This window comes from Mustelus asterias, chromosome 19 (genome assembly GCF_964213995.1).
Source record: "Mustelus asterias chromosome 19, sMusAst1.hap1.1, whole genome shotgun sequence".
Classification (NCBI taxonomy): Eukaryota; Metazoa; Chordata; class Chondrichthyes; order Carcharhiniformes; family Triakidae; genus Mustelus; species Mustelus asterias.
In genome coordinates, this window is record NC_135819.1 from 1,769,078 (window position 1) to 1,791,141 (window position 22,064).

Sequence of the window (22,064 nt, forward strand, 5' to 3'; positions counted from 1 at the left end):
GTATTGTTTCTTGCACGCTATACAGACAAAGCATATTGTTCATAGAGAAGGAAAGGAGAGAGTGCAGAATGTAGTGTCATAGCTAGGGTGTAGAGAAAGATCAACTTAATGCGAGGTAGGTCCATTCAAAAGTTTGATGGCAGCAGGGAAGAAGCTGTTCTTGAATCGGTTGGTACGTGTCCTCACATTTTTCTTTCTTTTTCCCGACAGAAGAAGGTGGAAGAGAGTATGTGCAGGGTGCGTGGGGTCCTTGATTATGCTGGCTGCTTTTCTGAAGCACCTGGAAGTGTAGACAGAGCCAATGGGTGGGAGGCTGGTTTGAGTAATGGACTGGGCTTCGTTCATGACCCTTTGCAGTTTTTTGCGGTCTTGGACAGAGCAGGATCTATACCAAGCTGTGATACAACCAGAACGAATGCTTTCTATGGTGCATCTGTAAAAGTTGGTGAGTGTCGTAGCGGACAAGCCAAATTTCCTTAGCAGCCTGAGAAAGTAGAGGCATTGGTGGGCTTTCTTAACTATAGCGTCAGCACGGAGGGACCAGGACAGGTTGAAGGTGAGCTGGACACCTAGAAACTTGAAGCTCTCGACCATTTCCACTTCGTCCCCATTGGGCATGTTCTCCTCTATGCTTCCTGAAGTCGATGACAATCTCCTTCGTTTTGTTGACATTGAGGGAGAGATTATTGTCGTCACACCAGTTCACCAGATTCTCTATCTCTTTCCTGTACTCCATCTCATCATTGTTTGAGATCTGACCCTCTACAGTAGTGTCATCAGCAAACTTGAAAATCAAGTTGGAAGGGAATTTGGCTACACAGTCATAGGTGTATAAAGAGTATAATAAGGGGCTGAGGACATAGCCTTGTGGAGCAACAGTGTTGAGGACGATCATACATGATCTGTAATTTGCAGATGACTGCAGTGGTGTTGCCCAGTCTTCACATTTGCCAGTCATTCTTGATCCCTTCAATCCTACAAACAAGAAAATTAAGCTGTCCCTGAGTGTTGCCAAACAAAACTCGTGCATTACATAGAAACCCTACAGTGCAGAAGGTAGACGTTTGACCCATCGAGTCTGCACTGACAACAATCCCACCCAGGCTCTATCCCCGCTTTGTTACCCTGCTAATCCCTCTACTATCACATCCCAGAACACTAAGGGTAATTTAGCATATCCAGTCAACCTAATCCGCACATCTTTGGATTGTGGGAGGAAGCCCACACCGACATGGGGAGAACATGCAAACTCCACCCAGACAGTGATCCAAGTCGGGAATCAAACCCAGGTCCCTGGAGCTGTGAGACAGCAATGCTAACCACTGTGCCACCCACTGACACCTTTTGTCAGCCAAATGTGTTGAAGGAGAGATTCTGGAATATGTTGAGCACTTTCCATACCTCGGAAGCCCAGTTAAAGTGACTCTAAGTTGAAGTGAAAAGTGATGGTTCAGTTCTTGATTGTGGTGGATGGCTGGGAAGGTTAAGAGCTCAGAATTCTTCATGGATTGAAAATGAATGTCAGGAAGCATAGTGGAGAACATGCCTCTGTCTACATCAATGGGGACGAAGTAGAAATGGTCGACAGTTTCAAGTTTCTAGGTGTCCAGATCACCAACAACCTGTCCTGGTCCCTCCATGCCGACGCTGTAGTTAAGAATGTCAGTAATCTACACTGAAACAGAGGTCAGGAGAAACATTGGCTCAATGAGTAAATGAGCAAGGAAACGTCATTGAATGTTTCAGCACAGAAACTGATCACTCGGCCCATCCACTTCATCCTGCTGTTTTTCTCCACAGGGGCCAACATCGTCTGAACCCAATGTCTGCCCATTCCCCATCAACTTCAAGCATTCCTAAATTCCCTTTCCCATGCCAGTACATAGTATTTCAATCATAGTTGGCTCCATGTTCTATGGATCTTCTTTACATTTCCTCTGTTCAAGACTGACTAAGATCATGACATTTGTGGGTAATCCCAAATATGAACCCAGAAGACCTTGGAGCAATCTCACATGGTGCCTGGCGACTTACTCCAAACCTTCTGTGAACTACGGGCATCGCAGGACAATGTCTGTTCCCTCTGTGAGTGCAATGGAGTTGGCTGACTTGGTTTAAGTGATGCCCTTGCGTCAGTGTCGCAGGCAAACGGGTACACCAGTAGTTATTATGTGTGGTCTTGCAGCATAAGGCAAATACACAATATCACCCGACAAGCCCGGGGAACAATTAAATCAATTAGTGGAAACCATTTATCAATATTTACCCTTTCATTGTCCTCTATCACGTTACCCCTCAAACCTCTGCCCCAGGAATATCAGCCTGCATTTTGTGCTCAAGTAGCTAGGGCTTGAACCAACAACCTCTGACCTGGAGGCAGATTCGGTACGGGGCGTCACGGTGGCATAGTGATCAGCACTGCTGCCTCACAGCACCAAGGACCTGGGTTCGATTCCCAGCTTGGGTTACTATCTGTGCTGAGTCTACACGTTCTCCCCGTGTCCGCATGGGTTTCCTCCGGGTGCTCCGGTTTCTTCCTGCAGTCTGAAAGACGTGCTGGTTAGATGCATTGGCCATGCTAAATTCTCCCTCAGTGTACCCGAACAGGTGCTGGACTGTGGTGACTCGGGGATTTTTACAGAATCTTCATTGCAATGTTAATGTAAGCCTACTTGTGACAATAAAAAAAACTAAACTCGAGCTGTTACCCACTTAGTCACACCTGCTCTATTTTTAGAGACCATATAAAATAAAAGGTACAATTCTCAGGGAGGTGTCGGAGCAGAGAGACCTGGGTAGATATTAGGGATGGGTATCAAATGCTGGCCTTGCAAGCAATGCCCATATGAAGGAATAGAAGAAAATCCATGCCCAAGTCACTGAAAGTGGCAGGAGAGGTTAAGAGAATAGTTAACAAAGCATACAGTATCCTGGGCTTTATTAACAGAGACATAGAGTACGAGAGCAAGTAAGTTGTGTTGAACTTAGTATAGCCTCAGTATGGCCTGGAATATTGCATCTGGTTCTGAGCGCCACACTGTAGGAAAGTTGTGAAGGCATTGGAGGGAATGCAGAAAAGAATCGTGAGAACGTTTCCATGGATGAGGAACTTCAGTTGTGAAGACAGATTGGGGGAGTTAGGACCGTTCCCTTGGAGAAAATAAGGCTGAGAGGAGATTTGACAGAGATATTCAAAATCATGAGGGGACAGAGTAGATAGGGAGAAACTGATTCCCCTCCTGAAAGAATCAAAAACCATTGGGCATAGATTTAAAGTAATTGGCAAAAGAGAACATTTTTTCACACAGCAACTGGTTAAGGTCTGGAATGCACCAGCTGAGTGTGGTTAAGTGATGGACTGAATGGCCTTTTTCTGCACTGTAACAATTCTGAGATTCTGTGATCAGTGTGTAGAGCCATCAAAGGAACCTTTGTTGACAACCTTTAAACAAAAAGGGCTTTGAAAATGATCCAACTCACTGGAGTGAAATTTTTCTCCTCCACAGGAAATCATTTCCAACTCTAGTGACCTTCTCATGAATGATTCCCTGTGGAAAAACATGGAAAAAGAACAGCGACTCCTTTCAGCTTCCATTTTCCTGCAGTCCGTGGAAAACTTTGCCATTGCTGCTAGTCTGAATTTACCAGATCTGAGAAAGAGGGCAGTAACAAGTAAAAGTATTGGTGAGTTCGACAAAAGGTATTTTCTATAATGGCGGGTCGTTCTTGGCGGTGGACCCATTAGAGGCCACCGCCCATCGATTGGTCATCTCGAACGTCCCGCCCTTCATCCCCGTGGAGCTCTTCCTCCCCCACCTCCATCTACTGGGGGAGGTCAGGTCCGGGGTGGCACCGGTCCCGCTCGGCCTTCGTGATCCCACCCTCCGGCACGTGTACTCCTTCCGGCGCCAGGTATATGTCCGCCTGGCCCAGGAGGAGTGCCTGGAAGGGGGCTTTAATGTCCCCTTCGACGGGACTGCCTACCGGGTCTTCTGGTCCGCGGATGGTGTGCGGTGCCATGCATGTAAGGAGGCGGGGCATATTCAAAAGAACTGCCCCGCCTCCAAGGCCGCCAAATCCCAATCCAAGGCGGACGCAGCTGGCACCGCAGCCCGCTCTCCCTCTAACCAAGTACCACCTGGCTCCCCGCAAGGGGAGGCCACGCCGGCAGCAGCTGACACCTTGGCTGCCGGCAGGGGAGGGGGAGTGGAGCCTCCGAGGCCAGAAGACCCCGGGAAAAGGGCAAGAACAAGAGGGGGAACAGAACCCCGACCCCCACCACCCCAGTCACCCCGGCTGCCGGCTCGGGGACAACATCCACCTCCGGCCCCCTCTGGAAACATCTACCGGGCACGTGGGTGCCTCTGCATCCTGTGCTGGGCCCGGCGTTGCAGGTGCATGCGCTCCCAGGTCCAAGCGTGGGGGTGGGGTATGCAACCCTGAGCGGGCGGATGTTACACCTCCCGGGTAGGGAAATGGGAAGGCCAAGGGGCGGGGCAGGAAGGAGGGAGGCAGATTGCAAGGGGCATCCCCTGCCAAGGGGATGCCCCTCAGGAAGAGGCGCCACACCTCAGGGGAGGGGGAACTTGACACCTGTGGGACTCCCCACACCCCCTCCCCTAGCTCAGAGGTCGTGGCGCCTATGCCCCTCTCCCAATTCACACCATCCCCTGCCCCGCCCCCACCCGACTTCGTGCCTTGCCCCAAAGTCGGGGGCAAGGCAAAGAACAAAGAAAAGAATGTGCTGCCGCAGTCCCCCAAGTGGAGCTCCCCGTGGACGGGTGGGAGCGGGGCCCCCGTGGACCCGTTCCACCTGGTGCATTTTAGTTCTTTCTAGAACTGCTGGGGGAGTGCAGCAGCACCCCGATGTTTGGGTCCCTGGGCGACGGTGGCGAGGAAGGCCCCCCCTCTCTGTCCCGACCTCGGGCCGGAGGACTCTCCGGACCTGGGGGGTGCCTGAGGAGACGGCCCCGAGGAGGTAAGCTGCACGGGGATTGTTTCAGGGTCCACCTGTAGCGAGACGGGGGACTTCCTCGTGCCCCTCACCGACTCGCCCCTCATCCCCTCTGGGGAACTCCAGGCCTTTATCAATGACCATTCTGGCTGCCCTGACAGCGTCCGACTAGCCCTCAACCGTTGGCCAGACCTGGCGCTGCTCGTCCGGTCCACACGGGCCTGCTCCCAGGCCGCGTCGGACTTGACAGAAAGAGAGCGGCGTCGGGTACAGGAGTTCCTCGACGAGCTCACAGGGGAGCGGACAGGCGCATCTTGTGCCAGCGCTCCCCCACACACTTAGATAAGAGGTGACGGTGGCACAATGCGACTGACATGAAGGTGACTATAGCCAGCCTCAACGTCAACGGCAGCAGCGAGCCACTCCGCAGGTTCCAGAACTTCTCGGTCCTGACGGGAAGTATGCGGTGTGATCCTGCAAGAAACCCGTACCATTCCGGGAGACGAAGCCCAATGGCTCCTGGAGTGGCGAGGGGGATTCTACATGAGCCACCTCACGCTCACTTCTAGCGGGTTGGCTATCTTGTTGGCCCCGCATTTTCAGCCGGAGATCTTGGGGGTCAAGGAGCCAGTGCCAGGCCGGTTGCTGCACTTGACGGTCCGTGAGGGGGGGGGGGGGGGTTATTCACTTGCTGAACGTCTACAAACCGCAGCAAACGACTTTCTACGAGAAAGTGTCCGCTCATCTCGACACCATTGCGGGGGGCGAATGCATCATCCTCGGGGGGGATTTCAACTGCACCCTTGAGGCATGGGACCGCACCGGCCCCTGGCGGCGCACCCCGGCGGTGGCGAAGTTGCGGGACCTGCTCGGGACCCGCGACTTGGTGGACGTCTGGAGACATCTCCATTGTGGCTCCAGAGCTTTCAGTTTCGTGAAGCCTGGAGGCGGAGCGTCCAGAATCGACCGCCTTTACATTTCGAGGGCGCACGTGTCCGGCGTGTCGTCGGCCTCCATGCGGCAGGTGCCGTGCATGGACCACCACCTGGTGTGGGCGGAGTTTGTTCCGTCTCGCGTCCGGGGGGGGTCTGCGTACGGGCACTTCATCAACACGCTGATGGAGGATGAGCGCGTCCTGGACTTATTTCGTCGATTCTGGGCCGGCTGGAGAAGGAAATGGGGAGGCTCCCCCTCCTTGAGGCTATGGTGGGATGTGGGCAAGACTCACATCCGTACCTTCTGTCAGCAGTACGCGAGGGGGTCGACAAGGAAGCGGAAATCCAGGCTCAAGGAGTTGGAGAAGGAGGTTTTCAACTTGGAGGCACGCCTCAGTCAGCCCGACGCGGACACGGCCCTGCGGCTGGAGTATAGGGAGAGGAAGGGCGCGCTGCGGGACCTGCAACTGGTCGGGTCCCACCGCGCGTACGTGAGGTCGTGGCTCCAGTTCTGAGTGGACCTGGACCGCGGCTCCCCCTTCTTCTACTCGCTGGAAAAAGGGCAGGCTAACCGTCAGCAGCTCCTTACACTGCTGGCTGACGACGGTTTTCCCGTCTTGGATCCGGAGGGCATCCGGGCCATTGCCCGGGATTATTACACCTCTCTCTTCTCTCCGGATCCGTCCAGCGAGGATGCCCGCAGGGTTCTGTGGGAGGACCTTCCGCAAGTCAGCCCGGAGTGCGTCGGCAGGCTTGAGGCCCCCATCACCATGGCCGAGCTGACCAGCGCCCTCAACAGCCTCCAACGGGGCAAGGCCCCGGGGCTGGACGGGCTGACCGTGGAGTTCTTCAGGGCGCTCTGGGACGTCCTGGGGAGCGACTACATGGGGATCCTGGGGGAGAGCAATGCCACCGGGGAGATGCCCCTTTCGTGGCGCAGGGCGATTACTGCCCTGCTGCCAAAGAAGGGGGATCTCCGGTGCCTTAAACTGGCGCCCGGTCTCCCTCCTCAGCACGGATTATAAAATCTTTGCCAGGGCATTGGCTTCACGCCTTGGATCCGTGCTGAACCACGTGATCCACCCTGACCAGTCCTACACGGTCCCGGGCAGGTCGATTCACGACAACCTCCATCTAGTCCGGGACCTGATCCACCATTCCCAGAGGGCTGGTCTGTCGAGCGCTTTCTTGTCTTTAGATCAGGAGAAGGCGTTCGACAGGGTGGAGCACGAGTACTTGCTCGGAACTCTGCGGGCATTCGGGTTCGGGACGCAGTTTGTTGCCCGGATCCGATTACTGTACTCTGCCACAGAGTGTCTGATTAAGGTTAACGGGACCCTGACGGCGCCCCTTCGCTTTGGGAGAGGAGTGCGGCAGGGCTGCCCCTTGTCCGGCCAACTGTATTCTATATGCGTGGAGCCATTCCTGCGCCTCTTGCGGAGGAGGTTGTCAGGTTTGACTCTGCGCGGCCCGAACGTAGGGGTGGTCCTGTCAGCTTACGCCGATGACATGCTCCTCATGTTCAAGGACCCGGCTGACCTGCGGAGGATGCGAGAATGCCAGGCGGTGTACTCCGCCGCGTCCTCCGCCAGGATCAACTGGGCCAAGTGCTCCGGACTCCTTGTCGGTCCGTGCGAGACAGACTCCCTTCCGGAGGAGCTCAGGCCTTTCACCTGGAGCAGGACCAACCTCCTCGACCTGGGGGTCCATCTCTGCCCAGCCGAGGAATCCTGGCCGGCGAACTGGCGGGAGCTGGAGGCCAAAGTCTCCGCCCGCCTGGGTCGCTGGACAGGACTGCTCCGAGTGCTGTCCTACAAGGCACGAGTTCTCATCCAAGAACAAAGAACAATACAGCACAGGAACAGGCCCTTCGGCCCTCCAAGCCTGCGCCGCTCATGTGCCCACGAGACCATTCTTTTATATCCCTCTATTCCCAGTCTGTTCATGTGGTTATCTAGATAAGTCTTAAATGATCCCAGCGTGTCCGCCTCAATCAACTTGCTTGGCAGTGCATTCGTCATAAACTAGCTGGTTGCCTCCATGCTGTGGTACTGGCTGGTCACTTTGACCCCTCCTCCTGACTTTGTCACCGATATGCAGAAAGCCCTCGTGCGGTTCTTCTGGGACAACCGACTGCACTGGGTCTCTGCCGAGGTTCTGCATCTCCCGCTTGAGGAGGGCGGACAAGGTCTGGTGTGTCTCCGCACACAGGTAGCGACCTTCCACCTCCAGACCCTGCAGAGATACCTTTACGTCGAGCCTCCTACACGATGGCGTGCGATGGCGACGTATTTCTTCCGCACGTCCTCAATTACGATGTGCAGCTCCTGCATATCAACCTGGGGCGTATTCCAACCTCCTTGTGGGAGTTGCCCGTCTTTTACCAGGACCTCCTTACGGTCTGTAACGCGGTCGCCTCGCAACGCAGCTCTGCTCCGTCAGGAGTAGGGGCTCTCATGCGAGAGCCGCTGCTCAGGAATCCGCAACCTCCAGCCGTACAACTTCAGGTGGCTGGCGGAGAGGAGGGCCGTGGACGGCGGGGTGACCAGGATCGAGGACATGTTGGATGGCGGAGGAACGGGCTGGATGAGCTCCGACGTGCTGGCAGAGCGCGCGGGGGTGGCCGTCTGGCACGCAGCCAAAGCCATCCAAGACCTTAGGACGGTCGTGCTCGGCCCCGAGTGCGCACGCGGTCTCGAGGCGGCGCAGGCGGGCGGTGGGATCCCACCCGAGCGTTTCCCTGCTCGGACGGAATTTCACATTGGCCCAAAGTCTAGACCCCCCCCCCCACCCCCGGGTCAGGTGCCCCATTGCATGTGCCGCCTCGCGGAAATTTCCTCCGTGCCCTTTTCCACCGCACGGAGGCGTTTCCTGTACGGGCTGCTGCTGCACACCTTTCATTACCACGTCCTTGCCTGTCGCCCGGATACACCTTGGATCTCCCCCAATTATCTTGGGGACCTGGGGTGGAGAGTGTTGCATGCAGCAGTGAGGTACAACCGTAGGTTTTTCCAGTTCACTGGCTCCCAAGACTGCCCTTTTTGTGGCCTTGTGGAGTCCGTGGACCATGTCCACATTCTGTGTTTTAGATTGCACACCCTTTTTGGTTTTCTCAAACAACTTTTACTGATGTTTTGATTGCACTTCAGTCCCACGCTCCTAATGTACGGGCAGCTGGCGCGGAGAGGGGCGGGTCGGGATGGCGACCTCCTCGTGAACCTGCTCCTGGGCCTGGCGAGACGCGCCATCAATAGGTCCAGGCAGTGGGCGATCAACGGGTTTGTCCATCCTGTCTGCCCCTCTACTGTGGCTACATTCGCGGCCAAGTGTCTTTGGAGAGGGAGCATGCGGTGTCCACGGGCGCAGTTGATGCCTTCCACGCCCGCTGGGCACCGCAGGGGCTGGGGTGTATTATCGACCCCGATAATCACCTTTTGGTTTGATGTTTTACGTTTCCTTTCGACTTTGTTTTTGGTTCGAGCTGTTTCCCCTTCCTTTTGGGGAGCTGCCCCTTTTAATTTGTCCCTAAGTTAATTTGAGTTTGTATATTTGGTTGCTATCTAAAAGAGATGTCTGATGAGTCCTAATTGATGGATAAATCAGGAAGCCTCATGTTCCCTATTTAAAGCAGGTGTGTCATACTCCCAGCCTGCATTCAGCAGGGAACAACTGGAGAGCTGGCTGTTTACAGATGTATGGTGTAAATAAAGTAATTTGGTGATGGGACTTTCGCCTCTGTGGAGTTATTACACTCCTCTAGTCAGAGTCAGGAGCAAGGGAGCGTGACCTAAAAATTGATCGAGGCATTCAGGTTGATGTTCGGAATGACTCCTTCGTTAAATGGAAGGTGGAATTTCCTCAACGTTCTTCCCCAAAAAGCTGTTGAAGTTAGTTCAATTGAAAATGTCAAACCTGAGATTTATAGATTTGTGTCAGGCAAGGACATTAAGGGTTGCAGAATCAGGAGAGGGACGATGGAATTAAGATACAAATTGGTCAATATCAAATGAAATGTTGGCACAGATTCAAGGTTCAAGATTCCTATTCCTCTTCCTCTGTCCCATGGACGAATTAACTCAACTCTAATCTACCACATCCTCAAACATAGAAGAATGTGCCTGCTAACATTTCAATCATGAGCCTTACATTTTTGTTCCCTTTTGAGTTGCTGGCATTATTGGCAAATCTTGTATTTATTGCCCATCCACTGCACTGATGATTGAGGGCAGCTCACCATCCATCATGTTGGTGTTTGACTAGGGTCACTCAGAGAGAACAGACCAAACCACTCACCACCCTGTCCAGGAAATATATTGTCAATCCTTCACTGTAATTTCCAGAATTCATTGCCCTTGAGCTGGTGGTGGTGAGCTGCCTTCATGTGGTGTAGGTACACCCACAGTGCTGTTTGGGAGTTCCAGGATTTGGACCCAGAGACAGTGAAGGAACGGCTGATATATTTCCAAGTCAGGCTGGTGAGTGGTGGAACTTCAGGTGGCGACGTTCCCATGTGTCTGCTGCCCTTCTCCTTGTAGATGGCTGCAATCGTGGGTTAAAATGGTGCTGTAGAAGGAGGCTGGTGAGTTTCTGCAGTGCATCTTGCAGATGGTACACTCTGATGCGCCGGTTGTGGAGGGAGTGAATGTTTGTGGAAGGGGTGCCAATCAAGCAGGGCTGCTTTGCTTTCAAAGTGTCCATCAGGTCACAGCAATCCACTGCTTACAAAAATAATGCTGCTCATATCTGGTTCCTTCACCAACCCACTCTTGAACCAAATCATTCTTTTAGCTTGGTGCTGTATCCAAAGTAACAGGATAAATAATTTAGAACATCAGACTGTGAATAAATCTCACTGCTACTCAAAAAATTACAAGGTTTGATTTCTTTCGCTCCTAGATGGAGAAGTAATAACGTTTCGAGGGAAGAACAGTTCTGCCCTGGACAGAGCCAGTTTAAAGGCTAAGGGCAACATGCTGCACATTTATCGACAGACTGTCATTGGAGGAAAATCAACTGGTAAATTTACTTCATTTCTACTTTCCTTCAGTTCCCCATTTGAGTTTACACCTTATTCTCGTTCAAGTGAGGTAAATTCAAGGTTATACAATTCGAGGTCAGGTCAAACGTGCTTTGGTCAGATGAAGATTTGGGAACAGTGTTTGATTGTCTATTGAGAGTGACCCTGAAAATGCAGTGTTTTAGTCCCATAAAATAGCCATGCCCTGTAATCATAGAATAGAATTATAGAATCCCTACAATGCAAAAGGAGGCCATTCGGCCCATCGAGCCTGCACCAACAACAATCCCACCCAGGCCCTATCCCCATAACCCTATGTGTTTACCTTGCTAATCCCTTGACACTTCGGGGCAATTTAGCATGGCCAATCCACCTGGCCTTTGGACTGTGGGATTAAACCAGAGCACCCAGAAGAAACCCACATAGACACAGGGAGAATGTGCAAACTCCACACAGACAGTCACCCAAGCCGAGAATTGAACCCTGGTCCCTCGCGCTGAGAGCCAGCAGTGCTAACCACTGTGCCACCATCCTGCAAGAGAAGCTCATGCTTTGGTGCAGAGAAGATCGACGAGGCTGAATCCGAGTTATCGAAGGATTGAGTTTCAAGAGCAGGATGGAGGAATTGGCATTTGGAAGGAAGAGGCTGGATCTTAGAATTAGAGTTAGAGCACACGAGTTATTAAATAGCATGGATATAATTAATCGGAGCACAGCTTCCACACTTCCTGTACGCCAGAATAAGCAGCACTGGCAAAAGGGAAGTTGATGGGCAAACATCGGGAGAAATTTCTATAGCAAGAGCGATTAACATTTGGAATGGTCTTCGGGGTGGTGTAGTGAAAGGGGGAGAAAAAAAAAGTTAGACCCATTAAAGAGACACTCAGGTGAGCTGGCGGGAATAGAAGATGGGTCTTTTGTCTGTGTGGATGAGTTAATTACCAAACAGTCTTCCTAAACTAGGATCTTGTTATTCCATTGTGCTGCCAGAATTGGCTGCTCTCCAATCCCGGTTCATGAATGTCTACGAATCCCATTGGATTTCACAGCAATCCTTTTCTTGGAAGCTGGTCCTGATCTGCTCCGATTCTGCAGCCAGAGTTACAGGTATTTTGTGGACATGTCCCCAGTGGGTTTCACTCCAGTTTGAATAATGTTTAACATTCCCTCCAGGGACAGATTTTGCTTCTGCCGCTTTTATCGTCTACCGGAACATGGATTCCATCCTAAATGGAAGCATTTTCAACCACAGCTCCGATGGTGGAAACCCAAAGCCATTTCAGTTGATCTCAAACGTGGTTTCAGCCGTGATAAGTAACATGGATGGCCAGAGACTTAGCCCGGCAGTGAACATCACTCTCGCACACACTAAGGTTTGTAAAGACTGAAATAAGCAAAAGACTGTGGACGCTGGAAATCTGAAATAAAAACAGAAAATGCTGGATACTCAACAAGTCTGGCAGCATCTGTGGAGAGAGAAATAGTGTTAATGTTTTTGAGTTTGTGCAGTCTGTAAAAGGATCATATGGACTCAAAACTGTAACTCCGTTTCTCTCTCCACAGATGCTGCTGAGTTTTAAAAAATTCTTTCACGGGATGTGGGCTAGCACATCCCTAACTGCCCTTCAACTGAGTGTCTTTCAGAGGGACATTTAAGAGTCAACCACATTGCTGTGGGACTGGAGTCAGATGTAGGTGAGGGCCAGGTAAGGTTGACAGATTTCCTTCCTAAAGGCGTTAGTGAACCAGATGGGTTTTTACAATCGACAATAGTCTCATGGTCATCATTAGCCTCTTAATTCTAGATTTTTATTTAATGAATTCAAATTGCACCGTCTTATCATGGTGGGATTCGAACCCAGGTCTCCAGAGCATTACCCTGGAGCTCTGGATTACTAATGTAATGGAAGAGTCATACAGACTCGAAATGTTAACTCTGCTTCTCTCTCCACAGATGCTGCCAGACCTGCTGAGTCTATCCAGCAGTTTCTGTTTTTAATTAATCTTTGTAATGAGTTCTGTCAGTTTGATGTACACTAAGCAACAGATTGAATTCCATCCCAGTCTCACAATGTTATTGGTGCAGTAAAACAGCAGTGCCAGGTATAAAGATCTGTTTACAGTTAACATTGGACTGGTAATTATGACTCGTCATCTGTAGTTCTTGCTCTCCACAGAAACCTATCGGCTTTGGGGAAATGTTCTGTGTGCACTGGATTTATGTAGCTGGGAAAGGTTACTGGTCTCCCAATGGGTGCAATAAGAGCGAACCCATCAGAAAACACACCCAGTGTCGATGTAATCATCTCTCCACCCTCGCTCTGTTGATGTCTCCTGTCATGCTTCCTGTTGACTTGCCGGTATAAATGTTTATTCATCAATGTTCTCCACAGTTAGTGAAGAATCCATGGTAAAAACACAGCACTGATAAGTAATGTGAGCCCTGAATGTTGTAGTGATTGTGAGGCTGGAAATTCCCACCCGAGGTCGATGGACCTTTTCGACGGTCCGTCAAATTTTCAGGTTATCGCCGAAATCTTGCTGCTGTTTATGCCGGCGGGACCGTTTATGGTTCTGCTGATGGCACACTCCCCGCTGTGGGTTTCCAGGCAGCGAGGGGTATGCTCAACGGGACCGTAAGATCCCACTACCAGCAAGGGGCACGCCACTTCCCACTACCATGAAACACGCTGCAGAGGGGAAGGAAAATCCTTCCTATGTTACAATGAAAGTTCCTAGATTGTAGGATTTAGACTCATTTGGAACAGGGCTCTTGTGACACATAGTGAGGGACTGCAAGGGTGAAACCAGAAGTATTGATCAAATGAAGTAATACACTAGAAATTTGACTCTTTAGTGCCTGGGTGTTTGTCACAGCAGGTGTCCAACATTTACTAAATGGTGTCCAGGCAGCAAGCACACAATTATCAGAACTATTTTGGTAATGGCCACACAATAGGCATCCCTGTTCACCCCATCAGAAGCCACCATTGTGTCATTAGCATGAGCTAGTAAGGGGCCTACAGGTTGCCTCTGCTCCCTCTTGAAACCTTGCTTTGTACCTGAGGTAGCCATCGCCAGTATTGATGCAGCCTTACTAACAGTGACTCCAGACTCACAGCAATGTAGTTCATTCTTAACTTCTCTCCAAAATGGCCTTAGTTCAAGGGCAATTAGGGATGGGCGACAAATGATGGCCTTGCCAAAGATGTCCATGTCCCAAGAACAAATAAAGAAAAGAAAACCCTTAAAAATCCTGACAAACTTCACTCAATCTCAGTTTCAAAATTTGCAATTGACTTCCCCAGTTTGAAGGCTTTATTGTGGGGACAGAGTTCCAGATTTATATGTTAAAGTGCTCCCTCACATTACTCATTAATGGCCTTGGTCTAATTTTTAGGTTATGCCACACCGCGCACCCCCCCCCCCCCGCCCCCCCCCCCCCCCCCCCCCCCCCCCCCACCGCCGCCCCCCCACACCAACATCAGCATTGCCTCATTCACTGACAGCGTTTTGGGATGTTCTGAAAGACCAATCTAAAATGCAAATTCTTTCTTTTCCTTAGGTTCATGATGATGTTATCAACATAATATCAAACATTGGGTTGTGTGTATCACTGGTGTGTCTTGGGATCACCATTGTGACATTTGCCATCTTCCCCAGATTAAAAAATGTCCTAAATGTCATCCACTTGCATCTGTGTTTGAGTCTATTCCTGGCAGAGTTGCTCTTTATAGTTGGATTGACGAAAACCAGGAACCGGGTAAGCGACCCCTTCACTGGCAGCAATGCATAAGACTGTTTTCGTGTGTTTAAGAACGTGTGCATGGACGACAATGGATGTCTATGTATCCATGGACAGGTATGATTGTGTGCTTATTTGAGTGTAAACCATGTACGCAATCCCTATCTCTTGTGAAACCCTCAGTTCCTTCCTAGTCACTGTGTCTTTAGCTGTCTCACCCGCAAAATCCAAAACTCTCTGTCACCACCTTGCTTCTCTTTTAGGACACTTTTTAAAACTTATATCCTTTAACCAAGGTGTTGATAACTCATTCTAATGTTTACTGGTTTGGTTTGGTGTCAGTAGAATTTAGTCTTTTTTTACATTCATTCGTGGGACATGGGTGTCGCTGGCTTGGCCAACATTTATTGCTCATCCCTTGTTGCCCCTTGAAAAGACGGTGGTGAGCTGCCTCCATGAAACGCTGCAGTCCGCGTGCTGTGGGTTGACCCACAATGCCATTCGGGAGGGAATTCCAGGATTTTGACCCAGCAATTGCAAAGGAACAGCCGATATATTTCCAAGTCAGGATGGTGAGTGGCTTGGAGGGGAACTTCTAGGTGGTGGTGTTCCCATGTATCTGCTGCCCTTGTCCTTCCAGATGGAAGTGGCCGTGGGTTTGGAAGGTGCTGTCTAAGGTCTTTGGTGAATTGCTGCAGTGCATCTTGTAGATGGTACACACTGCTGCTACTGAGCAGTGGAGGGAGTGGATGTCTGATCAAATTCTTGTGAAATACCTTTTTGTGATGTGAGAGGCACTTTGTAAATGCAAGCTTTTTTTATTGTTGTCTGTGACTCCAAGTGTCAAAGTGCACCAATATATCTGTGATGGTGTTTGCCTGTGATGATGTGGATGTATATCTACCAGCTGCCCATGTGCCTGTACATGTGTTTCCTGTCTATCTCGCTGTCTACCTGTCTGGCCATGAGTTAAATGTGTGTGTGTGTATCTACGGGTGTCAGTTTGTTTTTTAATGCATTCTTGTGACTCCCTCGAGCCATTGCAGTCCATGTGGGGTAGATACTCCGACAGATTTGCTAGCAATGGAATTCCAGGATTTTGACCCATCAACAGTAAAGAATTCATGATAAAGTTCCAGGTCAGGTTGCTTTGTGACTCGGGAGCAAACTTGCAAGTGGTAGAATTACCATGCATCTGCTCTCCCTGTCCATCTAGGTTGTGGGTTTGGAAGCTGCTCCTACTGCATGCCGGTGATGAGGGGAGTGGATGCGCCACCAATCAAGCAGACTGCCGTCTCTTGTATCGACGTGTAAATGCCTCCATATCTTGGTTGAAATTCATTGGGAGGGATTTTCCAGCCCTTCTCGCTGGTGGGCTCTTCCAGTCCCGCCAAAGGTGTTCCTCGCAGCGGGTTCCCCTGCAGCAGGACGGGTGAGCTACACAAAACACCGTAGATATCGGTGAGACCAAAAGATCCTGACAGCAGCCAATAGTGGGCTGTACCATTAAACATGCAACCCATTGGCGGAACTTTCTCAAAAAATGACAGTGTCATTATGGGTGAGAAAATTGGTGTGATTCATGCCGATTTGGAGTCCCCAGGCTGTGGTTCACCAGAACTGTCTTGCAGCTGTGCACCGGTAATAAGGGGGAGCTACATTGAAACGCTCCCTCTGCACTCACTGCCAGTCACGTCAGGAGAATGGCAGCACAGAGAGAGCTGCTCCGCGTTTTATGGAGGCAGACCTGACAAAGCTTATGGACACAATGGTGGAGAAGCAGGTTACTCTGTACCCCGAGTGGCGAGAAAACCCTGAAGCAGGGAAACGAATGCAGCCTGGGATGCAGTGGCTGCAGCAGTCAGAGCCAGTGGCCTGACAGAGGACTGCCAAACACTCCCGCAAGAAAATGAATGACCTCATTCAAGCTGCAAGGGTGAGTGTCCATCTGTCACACCCTCGCATCAGACCTGTCGATCATACCTGGGGCGCCCACATCAATCCACTCCTTGACACCCTATGGTCTTCGGGTCCCTGACTACCCGCCGCCGCCCCCCCCCCCCCCCCCCCCCCCCCCTCAAACCCAGCATCTTCCTGGAGAGTCCCTACACTGGGATCCCCACTTACCAACATCTGAAAGGACCTGGGAAGCCAGGAAACCAATTGGTGTGATGTTGAATCGGATCTTAGATTGACATAAGTTGGCCTTACCAGAGAGATGCAGGGGCAGGAAACCAACCTGGACCTTTGAAGAGAAGGTTTATTTATCTTAAATCAAATAGTTCTTTATACAGGGGAACTGAGGAGGGAAGTATACAGATGGTGGAAAGAGATGCTTCTACAATGGTACTTGTGCCCACTGGCACCATCCCAATGATGTACCCTTATACTGATGTCTATAAACTTCAACAAGGGCACAGCTATTAGTTTTAAGACTATGCCCAGGTAGAATTGCGAGGGCTCAGCGCTTCATGAAAATTCTCACGGCATTTCTTATTTCTTCAGGTGATGTGTGGGATTATAGCAGGATTTCTGCACTACTTCTTTCTGGCAGCGTTTTTTTGGATGTTTCTGGAGGCGGTACAGCTGTGCCACATGATCAGAAACATCAGGAGTTTGAGAGCTCCCCATTCGGAGAAAATTCAGAAGTACATGTACTTTTGGGGCTATGGCGGTCCAGCTGTAATTGTAATCATTTCTGCTGCAGTGAATCCTGATGGCTATGGGTCGCACATCTTGTAAGTCATGTCTCATAGTTATCCATGCCTTTCAATACACATTGGGACCTTCGAGTTCAACTCAAGTCATGCTCTAACCTGTGGATTGCAAATATCCTTCTCTTTTATGCAGACTCGTTTTGTCAATAATAATAACACAATTTATGTTCCTCTGACTTAACCGTTCTTTTTCAAAACCCCTTCCCTCCTCTCCTCTCCTCTTTCTCCGAGCCACCATTCCTCACCTTCTATCTCTCCACTCCCCTTCCAGCCTCTCCTCTCTCTTTCTCTCATCTCCACTTTTTCCAATTCTCTCCTTTTACTTAATGTGTTAATACAAGTTGCTAACAGTCTTGTCTCTGAGTGATGAGATTTTGGGTTTCACTCTGGGGTTTCAACATCAAAGTGCAGTCCGTCTTTCCGATGCAGTACTGAGGGAGTTCTGCACAATTAGAGGCACTATCTTTCAGATGAGATGTTCGAATGAAGCCCCAATTGTAATTGGATGATGGTCAGATCATCTGTTTTTTTATATTGATCGAGGGATAAATCTTGACCAGTAGACCAGGCAGAATTCCTCTGCTGTCCTTCAAGCAGTGCCGGGGGATTGTTTGTTGGGATTCCAACTGGGGACTCTTGATCAACGTTTCATCTGAAAGGCGACGCTCAAGCAGTTGATAAACGCAAGTCTCAAACAGCCCACAGATAACCAGAAAAATTGTGTTCACAATGCACTCTAGTGAGGTCTCGAGGACTGTGTCCCTGCTTTTCCACTGCCTTCTGCACTATCTGAGTTTCTGTGAGATCACCACACAGGGAAAAGTATTCAGGACCTGCAACAATGCCAATGGATGCCTTTGTTGGGGGACAAATATCTCCTAAATGTCAGTCTGTTACCTGCAAACATAAAGATCATATCATCATAAAATCACGACAGTGCAGAAGGAGGCCATTTGGCCCATTGAGCCTGCACTGGCAACAATCCCACCCAGCCCCTATCCCCATAACCCCACATATTTACCCTGCTAATTCCCCTGACACTAAGAGGCAATTTAGCGTAACCAATCAACCTAACCCGCACATCTTCGGACTGTGGGAGGAAACCGGAGCACCCGGAGGAAACCCACGCAGACATGGGGAAAACGTGCAAACTCCACACAGTCACCCGAGGCCGGAATCGAAGTCGGGTTCCTGGCGCTGTGAGGCAGCAGTGCTAACCACTGTGCCACCCTTATCCCTCTTCCAATCAATGCACAGGTTCCAAATATATTTTTACATGATAAAGATCACATACTTTGACAGTTTTATTCTCCCCCTCCCTCACTGATTTATTTTTGTCTCTTAATTTCCAGCTGCTGGCTCTCCACAGACAATGGACTTGTGTGGAGTTTCTTGGGGCCTGTGTGTCTGATCATTGCGGTAATTTTTGTGATATCTATATCAACATTCTTATGTTTGATTTATAACTACACCTATTAATTATGTTTGAAATGTGCAGTAAACGTTTGGTCTGTTCATGTATCTAACTTCATTCCTTTGCACAGTAATTAAGTTGCCCCTCACCTGCATGCTATAGTCTCCCACTAATCGCATTTCTTACATAGCATCTCTTCCCTTTCTTGGGACAGAAACAGTTAAATATTCAGCCAGTGGTATCTAGAATTAGAATATGCATGAGCTGTTAGCAGACTCCCTCTACTTATTCAAGTGAGTCTGGTAGCCTCAGTGGATAAAATCCACATTGCAATTTTCAATACACTACATTATCTTTTGTAGTTTCTCTCTCTCTCTCTCTCTCACACAGCATCTCTCCTCCATACCCTCTCTCCCCTGTACCCCCTCTGCCACAGCCTCTCTCCCCACCCTCTTCTCCGCAACCCTACTGCTTCATTCCAATGCTACTCCCCTCATAGCCTCATTCTCCCATAGCCTCTCCTTCCTACTTTCCATAATCTCTCTCTCTCTCCAAAACCAGTTGCTTCTGAGGAGAAAGAGAAAACATTAGAAAGAAAGGAGTTTGAAATTCCAGTACATCTGGCTATGAGCAGCATTGGCAAATCACACACATTTAAGAGTTTGAAAAATCCTAGGTCCAGGTATATTCCATCATCAATGATCAGTCTGTATATCATTAAATCTTCCGACAGATCAACACAGTTGTGTTCTTCGCAATACTTTACATATTGAAACAAGAAATAGCCAAGCGTGACACTAGGGTGTCTAAACTTCAGGACACAAGGTGAGTGTCAATGTGTCTGGGGTTTTACAGAAATAGTTTCATGTTTACAGAAATGGCAGCACGGTGCACAGTGGTTATCACAGCACCAGGGACCCAGGTTCGATTCCAGCCTTGGGTCACTGTCTGTGTGGAGTTTGCATGTTCTCCTTGTGTCTGTGAGGGTTTCCTCCGGGTGCTCCGGTTTCCTCCCACAGTCCAAAGATGTGCAGGATAGGTGGATTGTCCATGCTATATTGTCCCTTAGTGTCCAAAGATGTCAGTTAGGTGGGATTAGCTATAGGTAAATGTGTGGAATTACAGGGATTGGGCAGGGGAGAGGGCCTGGGTGCGAGGGTTGGGGTGTTCTCCAAATCCACCAGGAGTAGCGATGTTCATCCGGTTGAGGGGGTCCTGATGCCCGATGTTCGTGGGGGTGGTCCTGAAGTATGTGGAAGGTTTGGGAGAGGTTGGAGGGCCTTTGTCTTCACTTTGAGACTGGGCCGCCCTCTAAAAATGGTGCCCTGATCTCCGAAATCCAAATTTCCTTTGGAAAAATTCCACCCACCATCCTTCAGCAATTTCAATCAAGCTGCACCTTAGTAACATAGGAAATAGAAGCAGGAGTTGGCCATTTGGCCTTTCGAGCCTGCCCCACCATTCATTTTGATCATGGCTGATCATTAAATTCAATATTCTGCTCCTGCCTTTCCCGCCATAACCCTTTGATCCCTTTAGCCCCAAGACCTATGTCTAATTTCTTCTTGAAATCACATAACATTTTCTACTAATTTCTGTCGTAGTGAATTCCACACATTCACCACTCTCTGGGCGATAAAATTTCTCCTCATCTCAGTCCTAACTATAACCCCTCGTTCTGGACTCCCTCACTATCAGGGACATTCTTTCTGAATCTACCCTGTATAATCCTGTTATAAGTTTCTATGAGATCCCCTAAACTCCAACTCTAACTGATTTAGTCTCTCTTCAGATGACAAACCTGCCATCCCAGTAATTACCTGATGTTACTGTAGCTTGTCACTTAACAGCCTGGAGACGATAGCCTAGTGTTATTATCGCTAGACTATTCATCCAGAAATTCAATTAATGTTCTGGGGACCCAGGTTCAAATCCCATCATGGCAAAAGCTGGAGTTTGAATTCAATGTTTAAAAATCTGGAACTAAGAATCTACTGATGACCATGAAACCATTGTTGATTGTCGGAAAAACCCATCTGGTTCACTAATATTCTTTAGGGAAGAAAATCTGCTGCCTTTTCTCAAGTCCAACGGTATTCGCTATGTGAGGTCAGCACCTTACCACCCAGCATCAAATGGGCTGGCAGTGTGGACGATATAGGCATTTAAGTCATCAATGAAAGCCTAGGTGAACGCCTCTTCCTTTACGCATAGCCAGTTTTCTATTATCATATAACATCATGCCAAACATGACCACAGGGGTCTCACCAGCTGAGTTATGATGGGATGACGATTGCAAACAAGATTGGATGTAATAGTCCCAAATTTGGCGGGAGGATTGGAGGCTAAGCAAACCTCCCAGAAGGTAAATCACAATGCAGGAAGAAAAACCAGAAAGTTTAAAGTGGAGAATGCATTCTTGGTTAGAAACTTTGCAGCAGGCCCAGCATGGGTGGCTGGTAACATAGTGGAGCGAACAACCAGTCTCCTATGTCGTGGAGGCACAAGGTTGCAGGCTGAGGAAATATGTAGACTACCTGAGGAGGAGAGCAGTAATGGACATAGGGTTTACTTAGGCGATCCCTGAGTAAGTTCAAGGCTGTCAAGTCTGACTACTGGAATTTCAGTGGAGAATGTGGGGACTGAGCAACCCATGGGTGAGGAGAAGGAGGAGCTTGAAGCTGACAAAGAGCCTCTGGACCCAGGATTAATGAGCCTGCCATCCTCGTCCGTCCAGTCTGGCCCTTTAAATGCAGATGAGCCTGCAACTAAACTGAGGCACTCTAACAGAGCCAGGTAGGCCATGGACCATTTGAACCTTTGGTGAGTTTTCAGAAGTTTCTCTGGAGACCCACTTTGTATCAGGAGTATTTTGGATTTTGGGGGACAAGGGCTGTATTAGTAATGTGGCCGGCCCTTGAAGTGGGGGGGCATGTTCCAGGCCACATGACCGGTGAGGACCCTATGGATTGCTCTGGCAGGAAGCTGAGCCAATTGGCAGGAGGGCACAGACCATGGGTCGAGGAGGGACTGGCAGTTTGTGCCCCAGAGTCCAGAAGAGCAGTCTAATCTTACTTTGCTGTACATATATAGAAATACTCTGATGGCAATCTTTATAGTTAAAGTTGCATCGAGTCACCCTCAATCCATTACACTGTTCTATAACTGAGGAAGTGTTTCTTCCTAACCTTCCAGCTCTAGATTATCAAATATTTTGAATGGTTGTGGGAAAGAAGGGGTCTGCTTGGATTCTACTGGCATCATCAGTGCTTTCCACTTTTC

At 49.6% G+C, this 22,064-nt stretch overlaps 1 protein-coding gene across 6 annotated transcripts in view; it reads left to right on the top strand.

Moving 5' to 3' along the window:
- LOC144507672 (adhesion G protein-coupled receptor E3-like) overlaps positions 1 to 22,064 on the top strand; it is an 80,245-nt gene that overhangs the window by 49,320 nt on the left and 8,861 nt on the right. For all 6 annotated transcript variants that reach the window (XM_078234836.1, XM_078234835.1, XM_078234838.1 and 3 more), the window contains 8 exons: positions 3,507 to 3,684; positions 10,786 to 10,905; positions 12,080 to 12,279; positions 13,084 to 13,266; positions 14,472 to 14,669; positions 17,157 to 17,389; positions 18,721 to 18,787; positions 19,516 to 19,607. In XM_078234836.1, the coding sequence (XP_078090962.1) occupies positions 3,507 to 3,684; positions 10,786 to 10,905; positions 12,080 to 12,279; positions 13,084 to 13,266; positions 14,472 to 14,669; positions 17,157 to 17,389; positions 18,721 to 18,787; positions 19,516 to 19,607 (1,271 nt within the window). The remainder of the gene's footprint in view (positions 1 to 3,506; positions 3,685 to 10,785; positions 10,906 to 12,079; positions 12,280 to 13,083; positions 13,267 to 14,471; positions 14,670 to 17,156; positions 17,390 to 18,720; positions 18,788 to 19,515; positions 19,608 to 22,064) is intronic.